General features: G+C 42.1%; 1 protein-coding gene across 1 annotated transcript; it reads right to left on the reverse strand.

The window, feature by feature from the left end:
• Positions 1–906: 906 nt before the first annotated feature.
• On the reverse strand, positions 907–11,187 carry hlfa (HLF transcription factor, PAR bZIP family member a). Its single transcript, XM_033644102.2, has 4 exons — positions 10,796–11,187; positions 9,486–9,830; positions 2,293–2,507; positions 907–1,194 (listed from the first exon to the last, which is right to left on the reverse strand). The coding sequence occupies exons 1-4, from the start codon at positions 10,908–10,910 to the stop codon at positions 979–981; spliced, it is 891 nt and encodes a 296-aa protein (XP_033499993.1). The 5' UTR covers positions 10,911–11,187; the 3' UTR covers positions 907–978.
• Between the last annotated feature and the right edge of the window lie 1,008 nt (positions 11,188–12,195).

Here is a 12,195-nt window from a genome sequence, read left to right on the forward strand (position 1 = left end):
GCGAGGTGGAGAGAGGGGGGAGATCAGCCTGTGGGGGGGGGGGGGGGGGGGGGTCGGGGGGAGGAATATGTAGGTAGTTATGTCAGTTTAGTTCTGGACAGGAATTATTGCTCAGTGACCAGTTGATGAAGAAAAATAAAACAAATAAAACAGCAAATCTATGCCACGACCGCACAGGAAAAAAGTATTTTTAAAGTGCTATCTGAACATTAAAATACCGAGAATGCTGTTAAAGAAGCCGAAGGGAAGTTGTGTAAGTGTTAGAGCGCTGACAACTAAAATACAACATGAACATCAAGAGAAGAGTTTTAAAAAGGGTCAAAGAGAAGATCAAGTTGCTGATGGGAGAAAAACAAACATTTACAGGGTTTAAAAAACACAAGATTTGTGGGGCATAAGCAGGCTCTCAGACACACCACGTTATAACACAGAAGAAGAAGAAGAAGGGAAACAGGAAACAACAGTTTTCAGTCCTGATCTCACGTATAAAATTGGTATGAAAGTGAACAACAAAACAGCATGGCATCGTTTCTCAAAAGTGGAAGGTAGCAGGGGACTCAGCTGGTGGGTTGGCTCATAACTCCTCACAGTACATTAAAGTGGGAAGTATGCGTGTGTAAATACATATATGTATCTATGTATATATATATATATATATATTTAGTCAAACAATGTGTACAGAAAAATAAAAGAAGGAACAGACAAATTGAAGCTTATGATAGAAGTCAAAATGACAGTTACAATACCAGAATCATACAGGTGTGTGTTGAGGGAGGGTGGAGGGTGAGACGGAAGGTTTGTGTCAGGGAGGAAGAAGGGGTGGGGGTGGTGGAGGAGGAGGAGGAGCAGGGGGCAGTGCCACCATGAGAGACACATTGTCCTTCAAACTCTAGGAAAGTTGGGTCAGGGGAGTGAAGTGGGTGTGAGTTGGTTGTTGGGTAGGTGGTGGTGGTTGTTTTTTTGGGGGGGGGGGGGGGCTCACAGGGGCCCGTGTCGGGCCTCGTATTTAGCCACAATGTTCTTGCAGCGGCCCAGCTCCTTCCTCATCTCTGCTACCTCCACGCGGAGAGCGGCATTCTCCTTCTCCAGAAAGCTGGCTCGGATGGCGATCTGATTCTCCTTCAGCCGCCGGGCGTCCCGTGACCTCTTGGCTGCCACGTTGTTCTTTCTGCGCCGGGCCCAGTACCGATCGTCCTGAAGAGCAGAGCACACGGGTCAGCACTGAATACAACAGTGGAGTGTTCATCGAAAAATTACAGTCAGGATTTGTTTGTTTATCCTCATCGACCCTGAATCTGATGCTTGGTCTTGAGGTCTAGTATGTACCATGATGGAGGCCTTTAGGAGCGGGCTGGGTCACAAAGTCAAGACATAAATTTCTGCTGATCCTACGCTGTCAGTTTAAATCATGATCAACAGTAAATACGTTTACAGCAGACTGTCCGCGGACCCTCTGTTGAAAGCCTTGAAGCTTAATTTCTTTAGACATGTCTAAAAATAAAAAAGGCAATCATGTTGCTTCACTGCTGTATCACGTCAGAGTGTAGGTTTTTCTCGTCTCATGCTAGATGATTCATCTGAACCTGAACACACACAACGTGCTGCTAAATATAGAGCAACATGTATCAAATAACTTTCAACTGAAGCTGCTTTAAAGAAAGATTTTTCTCTGCTGTATACTTACTGTCTTTACTTTGAGGGGAGTTTTAAATATGAAAGTAACAACATTAACAAGGATTCTCCCTGCTGATTAGTACTCTTGTAAAAGATGTAAAGCAGCGTCTAAAACTGTTCATAAAAGTAAAACAATAACACCACATATATAAGTTGACATTTTTAAAAGCGCAGTCGTCGTATCTTTCAGTATGACCATTTTTTCATGTGGTTTTTGTAATGTGCCTGATGTTTTTGGTCTGTTGGCTCCATTTTCTGTCACTGTTAAAGTTTCTACCAGACTCCCATGTTTGTATTGGTCAGTTTTACAGTAAATAAGGAATTAAACAAATTGCATCATGTTGGGGATAACTGACAGCAGCTAGCTAAAAACATGAGTTGAGATACAACACATGATTTTATTGTTAAGCTTTGTTTAGACTGTTTTCTTCCCATGTTTAAGAATGCAGCTTGTTTGGCATCAGTACTCCCCCTAACCCCTCAGGGCTTGACTTACCTCAGACCCTCACCTGCTTACATAACAAGAGGCCCCAACATATGGGCCAAAACAGAAGATCTAATCTCACAACGCTGCACACATTCCCACTCCGGCTGACAGACGGAGATGGAACAGGTTACCTTTAGGTCTTCTGGGATGAAGACCTTGCGGGCTTTCTTGATCATGGGCTGTGGCTTCAGCTCCTCTGCGGAGAACTTGCGTTTCCTGGGGTCGAACATTTCCTGGCCAGGCACGCTAGACAGAGCCAGGTCTTGTGGGTCGGGCTCATAGCTCAGGGGCACCTGGATGGACTCTGGGTCAATAGGGCTGGGGGTGTCGCGGGCTGAGGGCAGTGCTGGAGAAGGACAGAAAAAAAAAAAAAATACACACATTAGCTACTGGCAAGGGCACAAAATCATCCTATTTTCTTAAAAAGAGGGTGTAAAGAGTGTTGAAAACCTCTATTTTTGGGCAGAGAGGGGAAAAGTCAGCAGGAGACAAACTCTAAACACCTCTCATTTGGACTCTAATGACAGAAATGGAACCATTACAGGTCAAGGTGGCACTTCCATTTGGGGTAATTGGTTATGCAACATCATGGGTGAGCCCTTATCAGCAGATCTGCTCTGTGTAGCCGTTAAGCTGGACAGAGGACACAGTAGGAGCAGCAATGGGTAACTGAAGAGAGCCTCTTGTACCGAACAGGAAGCCTCTGAGGGGGAGCTGAGTGCTGCCTTTCTATGGAGTCATAGGAGTGCCATTGAAAAGAATAAATCTGAAAAGAGTGAGAAAAAAATATAAATATAAAGAATAAATGTGAAAATAAATTACTTTTTTTAATAATTTGTCTTTATAGTTTAAAATGTATTATTTTATTTCTCTTAATATATCTTTTTTTTTTTTTTTTTTTTTACATCTTTTTATTTCCTTACTGATTATTTTCTCTTTGTATTTTCAAATTTCTTTATTCTATTTATTCCTCTGTATATATGCACAATTTCTTATTCTTTTACAAATGTATGATTTTTTTTAATGGCTCTCCTGTGACTCCATACATTTCCTCCCTCTGAGCTTGTGTGTTTAAGGGCTGATCCTGTCAGAACTAGTACAAGCCAGTTTTGGTGTACATCAAGAGAACAGGTAACTACTTTTCTAGAAAAAACAAAAACAAAACAAAGAAAAACACTGATACAGTTTATACCACATTATACTGTACAGAGCAATGTTTGTCCTGTCTGCTCAGCAGGTGGTGCTCTAACACAAGCTTTAAGAACACAAGTGAGAAGTCATCTCACCGACTGTTTTATCTTAAACTCTGCAGATATCAGCAGCTCCTGTCAGCTGATTTCAAACCACCAGCTTTAGTCTTTAAACTGTCTCGTCACATGCCTTCACCTCTATTTGTCTGTTGTGCAAAGCCTCTCTAATTGATCTGAGGCTGCGGGCCAGCCAGCGAAGGGTGATTCAGTTCAATTGCCGATCACAAGTGGAACAGTTTCTGCGATTCATTACATTAGCCCTTATTTGATTTGTCATACAAATCGCACCTGCATTCCCCACTCGATCAACAAGGCTCGAAGAGAAACACAGCAACCGGGAATTCAGTAGCTGCTGATTTGCTGGCAGCCTGTACATCATGACCTACATTTCTGTACTTGTGTGCCTGCCATGACAGCCAGTCAGTGCCACTGACCTTCGGTCAGAGTGTACGCGGTCAAACCACTTTCTGCTTTTGGCCGTGGCGGAGATTTGAGAAGTGGCCATCGGATTCAGCTCTGACTGCTCTCTGGGTACAAAGCAAACAGGAAGTCTGTGTTCAGTCTGAACATCAGGAGACAGTGTCCTGCCCAGAGGAAGTGATGGGCTTCTTCATCACTCAGACATTCAGACATGAAAACCTTCACTGAGCGCCACAACAAGGAAAACTGAAGTGTTTGTTCGTAAATTGCGGGACTATTATAACTGCTAATGAACACATCATAAAATGAGCAGAAATGTGAAAGAAAACTTAACTATAACAACATATATTTCAAATATATGCCTCAACAGATGATGTTACACCTAACGACACACAAGTAGAGCTGGTAATGATGGACATGCTTTCATCCTACATTTTACATTAAATATCAACAAAACACTTTTTCATTTGACAATAACTAGTGCCATACATAAACTGTCAGTCTAAAACTGGCATAATTGAGCCAACTATTTCTTGATTAGATGATGAATTGTTTAGTCTATGATGTGTCACAGTATCGCAGAGCTCAAATGTATTGTTTTGGCCAACCACAAGCCAAGGTACTGAAAATATTGTTTCATTTTCTATCTATCAGCTAACTGATAGATAATTTAAGCACTGACGTAAACAAGACTACGAATGTGTTCAAACATTTATCGCCGACTTTGGGTGCTTGACAGTTTGATAATAGGGCTGTAACTAATAGTTAGAAGCTTCATTCATAATGTTGACAGTCTAATTCTAAATCAACATTCAAATACTGCACACAATTTTTTTAATTATATATTTTTTCATGTGTACTCTTCCTTTTTAAGCCTGGTATTTCTGCACAGTTGCAGATAAATGTTAGGCTACACTAACATTATTACACTTTTGTAGAATTCGATTCCAGTTGGGGCTGCGTAGGGATTGTTTCTGACTTGTGTGGTCCAAACATTTCCGATATGTCCAGAGCGCTGTAAAGTCCAAAAGTCAAGATTTATTTTAGAAAGGTATATGTATAATCATTTCCAAAATTCAAAACATGTCTTTATCGTTTAGCTTTTCCAAAACAACATTTTCATTGTGGTCATTGTTGCACACAAAGGGAAGCACGCGGCCGGTCAAAGGTTTTCAAAGACCGAAAGGACTAAACGCAAATATATTTAACTTTAAATTGTATAAATCAAAGAAAAGCTTCACATTTGAGAAGCTGGAACCTGAGAATGTTTGAGTAGTTATTTAAATGACTAACTAGTTATCAAAGTTGTTGCTAGTAGAGTTTTTCTTTAATCAACCAATCTCTCCAGCGTTTAATACCCGGCCCTACACACAACAACAATGTTCTGCCGTCAAAATGTCTGACTATAAGATGAATCACACGACTCCTGACACTGGTAATCCATCCCTAAGCTTAAGACATGTACCACCAAACTTGTCCCTGCACCATTCATACCCACAGCGCAGCCAGACAGCAAGCTACTTACAAACTAAAACTAGACACTGTTTTGGACAATCTGTCAGACTCAAACCTGCAAATAGCCAGCATCACCCTAATCACCTTTACGAGTCATTTTAAAGTCCTAATTAGTGGAGTTAAAACACAGCAGCATGGTCAAGGGCTAAAAGTAGTTGTACAAGCTTGTTCATTGACATGTAATGTCCTCAACTAATGTGCAACACATTCCAGGGGAGAGGAAGTAGACATTGTGGATTCACAAAATAGTCCCCCTCCCTCCTCCTCCAACCGTCCTGAACAAGGAAACCTAAAATTAACAAACCAGGAAATGTAGTCCTGATCTGACCTACAAAAAGCTGTTTGAAAGCAACAAAAACACTTGATCAAATACCCACAGAACTTGTTTTTAACTCGACGTGTCAGTATGTATCTAATCACACACACCGCTGGCTGCAGGTCGGTGTTGCGCTAGATGATCGTACCGGAGTTACTGTGAGTGTTATCATGTAGCTGTGTGGGTGATAATACAACAGTTAGTGATAAGCTGAGCTATTGGTCATATCTGTGTGCAGGGACAGAGCTGCTGAACTCTGAACTGGGCGTAACACGGGACCAACAGCAGCCAGTTCCGCCTCTCCGAGAATGTGCTTGGACAAACCATATTTTGCCCTACAGCCCCGAAAGACAAATGCAACAGTTTTTCCCATCCGTCAGAGGGTCAAACTGATTCACATGACCTCTGAAGTGATACACTTTCTTACCGTCAATAAATCAAATGAAAAGACCAAAACCAACAACGCACTGATCCAACTAACAAGCACTGTGTGTGTGTATTCAAAGGTTGTTAGCATAAACACTCAAACTGCAGTTTATTTCAGCTCATTCCCACATACGCCATCCTCCTGCCCCAAATACTCACTAGAATTAAAATTGTGTATTAATCCGCAGCTGTAAAAAGTCCCCAACAAAAGCACTACTTCCTCCTGTTTGTGCAACATGTGTTAAAAACTACACTGACCAGGAAGTTACTGAGGAGAGAACTAGACTTTAACAAAAGTGAAACTAAATGAGCTGCTTTTAAAGATTTACGACTTCAATAGGGAATGAAATCTGAACATGAAGAGATGGATGAGCATATTGTTGGTTTTGTTCCTTTAAAGAGACTTTTGACAATAATAAACTGGCCTTACACTTGATCATCTGCAGAAGCCTAACCTGTCCTCCAATTAATTTATCAACCAACCTCACAAAGTTTAGTTTTGTTTCCACGACATACAGTTCCTCTAATAAAAATTCCTCCTGGTCAGTCATGCAGGACGTGCTGATCCTGTCTGCAGGCCACATGACGAGACATTTGAGAGGAAAGCTACTCTGTTTGCAAGAAAAAGGGCCAAAGGAAACTACTACAATAGGAAGATAAACATTTATACTTCTCAGAGTGCAAATCTGGTAAGAATAAACTGATTGCTTCATCAACAGCCCTCTCTGACACTAACTTCTACATGTTGACGATTATATGAACCCCACATTAAGCCCTATAGCTTAGTTGGTTGCGATAACGATGTTATCAGCTGCCCGCTGTATCACTTGCATGCAGGCACAAAGGGATTGTGGTTGTTGTTGTGGGTGGTGGTGGTGGTTGTGGTGGAGTGGCTGGTTAGACGAGACGGTGCTCGGCTCGCTGGAACAATATTGCATGCACGTGACAGAAGCACACCAGAGTACATGTGATCTCTGCTGGGTACAGCCTGTGCCTTGGCTCCGAGTCCAGGCTGTGTCGGAGCCGAACCCGGCGAGGGAGGGAGAGGAAGACTGGACGGGAAGTGGAGAGTGTTAAAGGGAGAGAGAGAGAGACAGAGAGAGAGAGAGAGAGGGGAGGGGACAGTGAAAGTGAGAGGGAGGGAGGGAGGCAGGTTCATGCCGTGACAAGCTCCTGTTTGCAGCTCAGCGCTGCACACGGCGCCTGCATGTGTCCGTCACATGGCCCGGCACGCTGCAGGAAACCCCAGTCGCGTTCACGTGAGAGATAAATGTGAAGATGCAGACAGAGACAGACCAAAACAGAACACACATGCGCACGTGCGTGCGCGCACACACACACGGTCTGAATTACGCATATGTGCACTCAGGCTGGAATATAGTGTACTGTACAGATACACCTCCTCAGATACACCATTCTCAAATTTGAGCCTAACATTCGTAGCTTAGCCCACACCTCTGTGGTTGCAGGAACAGAACTGTTAGGCATCATATGTCCAATTAACCTGATGTTAGGATTAAGTTTTTTTTTAAAGGAACAGACAGAAATTAAGGTATGGATTAATGATATTAGAATGATATTAGAATGATATTTACATGTTAGGTCACTTGTAAATTGTCTGTCATCATATTCTGTTTATATTATGTGTTCCTAAAGTTTTTTTTTTTTAATATTTATCTGTTAGGTCAGTTATTTATTTTCTATTTTAATTGTTTATTGTACATTTCAACCTTTGTAAAAGCCCTTTGACTTTAATTGACTGACTAAATACAGTCTGACCTGTTGAATATTCTGTTTTTTTTGGTCTGGACAGTTGGCTGATTGCTTATTGTAGCTTTTCTCGCTTAAACTGAATGGCATTTAGACAATTTAGTTACTTCATTTTTTTGATAATATTCATAATATCACTAATGCAAATAATATTGTCTGGACTTTTATCAAGAATGATGTATTTAGTACTTCAGATTGAACACATTAAGGTTCCTAATCTTCAAACTTTAGGACAAAACACACTGAGAGGAATTGTTTGTGTGGCAGCGGTGCACCAGCTGTGGAGATCTACAAACACCATGCCAACATTTGGCACAACTACACCCACAATGGCTGTCATTTTGGGATGGTTTGTGTTTGTGGCTGCTGTAGTCATAGATGATTTCAACCCAAAACAGGACCCAGGACACATTTCATGTATTCAAGCAGACAAATAAGCAGCTGATTCTGAGGTCGAAAAAAAACTCTTCACTCTCCAGTGGAACAATGCATGGTGCTTTTCATTAGGACTCCTCTTCAGCGTTTACAGGTACAACACTCCATCTGTTTATCTGTCACATATTGTCAGATCTTCTACCAGCATCAGGAGCCTTTTTGTGTACCATTTGGAATTGAAACAATAACTATCTCCAGGGCCCTGTTGGGATTTGCCTGTGGAGAGTTTGCTCTGTTTATGTTTACAGTGAGGGTCGGCCCTTTAAATGATTCAAATCATTGTGGTGTCTGGTGAATTGTTTTGCAAACTCACGCTTAAGTCTACATACTAACTGCCTACTTAATGTCAGTTTATTACAATAATACATTATGAAAAGCTGAAATGATGAAATGAATGGGCCTCTATAAGCTTTAGGTTCACACCACTGCCTCTGTTGAAATTTCAAAATATTAGATGGCTCTATGGAGATCCTATTTTATATCACAAGCCCCAAATCAAAGTGTCATATAAAGACATCTTAAAACGCCTTATCATTCATCAGAAATTAATCTCATTGAGTCTATGCTGCAGGACAGAGGCTAAATAATATTCTGCAGAATGTAGTCATTGATGAATTACATTTCTGACTAATGTGAGACGCTTTTAATCAGCAGCTGCCAAACCCTAAAGGGAATCCTTGGAAATGAAAATGAATATTTAAACCAACTCTTACAGAGGAAAAACTTATATACACTTTTATAACAACAGCAAATAAACAAAGTAAACATGACTCATTGGCAGTATTATCTGCCAGTCAGAGCTTTGTGAGACTGTGCTGCATCCTTGAACTTGAGCCTGTTTAGACAGTACTCTGGGACTCCAAAGTCCAGATCAGGGCTGTAAATCAGAGCTTAAGTATGTCAGTGTGTATCTGGTCAAAAGCTCTAACTAGCAGAAGCTAAAACAGCAGGAGCTAGATGAGAAACAGATCCGAATCAGCGCCTGGTGGCAATGCCTACGGAGACACAAACCACAAGAACTTGTTCTCTCTTAGCATCTCTGGGCTAGCTGTTTCTCTAATGGTGGAGGGCGTGTATGTGTGTGTAGCAAGTGAGCAAACAGCAGGAGTCTCCCCTCTCGCAGAGGAGGTGTGAACAAGCATGCAGGTGAGGTTTCAGGTGCACATCAGGTGCCACTGCATGTGATTCCTACCTGCTGTGCTGGGGCTGCGGAGGCAGGTCTGAGGCGCCATGCTTGTGTGAACTGAGGTGGTGGCGCGGCTGCTGAGGTCCACTACGGTGGGCGTGGGTGGGGCGGGTGGCGGCGCCTGCGCCCGCTGCGCCGCTTGCTGGGCCTGGTCGCTCTGGGCTGTGTTGGCGGGGATGCCGTTCTCTGACAGGAACTCCTCCAGGTCCATGTACTCCAGCTGAAAGTTGTCCTCATCGTAGGGCAGGGTCTTGTCCCAAAGGGTCGGCCCGAGGAAGGCTGACTGTGGGTGGTTGGCTGCGCTGCTCTCATCTTCAAGCTTCTTCTCCTTCTCCTTGTCTTTCCCAAAACCTGCAAATGTTTGCAAACAGTCATTTCATTGTCTCACAGCAGAGGAGGATCACGGGTCATTGCATGGGTATAAATAGGAAGTGTGCCTGGGGTTTAAAAGGTCAGTCCAACTAATTTATTAAAGGCAAAAAAAAACAAATAACTGGGAACTTTTACATTTTCTTTGGAAACTACCGTACTGAAAGCTGTTAAATCATTCTGTTCAAGGAATATTGTTGTGTCATTTTCCAATGTAGTGGCCTCTACCAACTAAATTAAGGTAATTAAATTAAAATTATCCTCAACTGTACTGTGGTGGCTGCAAAGCCCAAACTATTTTCCAACCAAGACAAAAAAACTGCAACTATAAAAACACAGTATGGTTTATATCAGTGTGAACTAACCCTTTACATTAAACATGAGATCTCCACTGATGTTCAGGTAATGTAATGACACTCAATAAATACAACAACACAGAGAGTGCCATGCAAACATCCAAAACAGCTTGAGGACAGAAAAGACGCCCTCTGCCGACAACATATGTTATCACTAATATAAATCCCATTGAAGACAAGGGGCTTTAAAGGTTATAAACGCACCTGCAAAGCTAAAAACAGCGCAGTCACAATAACAACACACGATAACGTGTCTGTATTAGCTCATTTAGATAAAAAGTATGAGCTAAAATAGCTTGTTTGCTTAAGACGTTGTTCATGTCAGCCTGTCAGTCAACTATCATTCAGCCCAAATAATCATTATGTTTTATATCCGCCGCGCGCGAGCTAATGACATTATATTGTTTCTTTTTCAACAAAAATCATTTAATATTAAGAGGCGTCACTCTCCGGGGATTTATTAACCTGTGTCCTTAGCTGTGTCTTATCTGTCAAAACCCATCAATGTCTCCAGAATGAGAATAGCCAGCGGAGAAACACAACAGACATGAGGCGTTCAAGTCAAGTTTAGCCAGGTGTTAAAACACGTACCTTCATCATGATGGAAAGGCAGTTTCAGCGGATTTTCCAGCAGGGATTTCAGTACGCCGTGTGTCGGCGGCAGGAAAGTTGGGTTTATAGGAAGAGGTCTGGCCATTTTCTCCATATGTCTTGAAGGGCAACTGGAGAACAACGCTCGCAAAGACAAGACTGTATTTCCCCCCCCCAAAAAGAGACACGACCGAACTCGCTATCCGGCCCCTTATAGATCCTCTCAGACGGGATGAAACGACACCGGAGCTCGGAGGGAGAAGACCGGACTCCGCGCAGCAGCAGGACGGTGAGCGGCTGGCTGCCTGTATGCAGAGCTGGCTGGCAAATAGCTGGGGGAGGAGGGCGGGGGGAGCGGAGCTTTGACTGAGCCTCTACACTTCTCCATCCATGTGCGGAGACGGACGCCGGTGACGTCAAAGCACCGGGAGGGCGGCGACGTTTATCGCGGTGCGTTCAAGTGACGTGGGAACAAAACAACTCCATTACCATGGGCGACCGTTTGGAACATGCTGGCTTCATTGACAGTCGGAAATGTTGCTTTCAAGAGTGAGGCGACCGATTCACCGTCTGAGGTGACCAAAATAAGTATAAACAATGCAAAATATTTAGTCCAGTCAAGTAACAATGTTTTTATTTCGTTTGATTTGAATTTATCCTTAAATAAAACTTTGAGATACACAATATTGCATGATAATAAAACTTCCCACACTCAGTCTGTAGCTGTCAACTTCTGTTTTCACTGTTTTAGCCTACTTGCAATTTGATTCCCCACTTATGACAATTAGTACTTTTTCCATTCATACTTTTTGTTTATATCCATGTGACACCTTTCTAATTTTTAACAGTAGCATTGTCATATTCTAACATAGCAGTTTTCTTTCATTGCCTATAATTTATATAATGTATAATTTATATAATCATTTGTGTCCAATGAAATGACTGCAAATTAAATGCAACACAGCAGACCTGGGAATGGGGGTGGGGAGGACAGACACAAGGGGCCTACAGTTAATTTATTTTGCTCTGGAGGCCTCCAAGCAGGTTAATCCAAACATGATGCAAGCTAGTGCCGAACGTTCCCTTTCTGTACATATATGCATTTCTTCAACAGTTTTTGCTCTTACTTGAATATGCAGGGGTAAATATCAAATCAGGGTCAAAATGTTCCAGAGCTGGTAATACCATGTACCTCTACTATTGAATCAAACAGGTTTACTTATTATTTGTGGAAGGATGTTATGGATATATGAAATGATTCAAACTGACCGAGTAGTGTATGCTTGCTTCCCCTAAACACATCAATCACAGACCCTGTTTGACCTGGTATTAACATATTGGATGATCCCATCACAAGGAGACAGTGCTAAATACAAGTCTAAATGACCACTAAGATGCAT

The sequence above is a fragment of the Epinephelus lanceolatus genome, chromosome 18 (genome assembly GCF_041903045.1).
Source record: "Epinephelus lanceolatus isolate andai-2023 chromosome 18, ASM4190304v1, whole genome shotgun sequence".
Lineage (NCBI taxonomy): Eukaryota > Metazoa > Chordata > Actinopteri > Perciformes > Serranidae > Epinephelus > Epinephelus lanceolatus.

Excerpts from the sequence above, each read along its gene's own strand:
- hlfa (XM_033644102.2), bottom strand. The coding sequence starts at position 10,910 with ATGGAGAAAATGGCCAGACCTCTTCCTATAAACCCAACTTTCCTGCCG. Across the intron at positions 2,508-9,485 it reads CCGCAGCCCCAGCACAGCAG|CACTGCCCTCAGCCCGCGAC; the intron begins GTAGGAATCACA and ends GTCCTTCTCCAG. Across the intron at positions 1,195-2,292 it reads TCATCCCAGAAGACCTAAAG|GACGATCGGTACTGGGCCCG; the intron begins GTAACCTGTTCC and ends TCTGCTCTTCAG.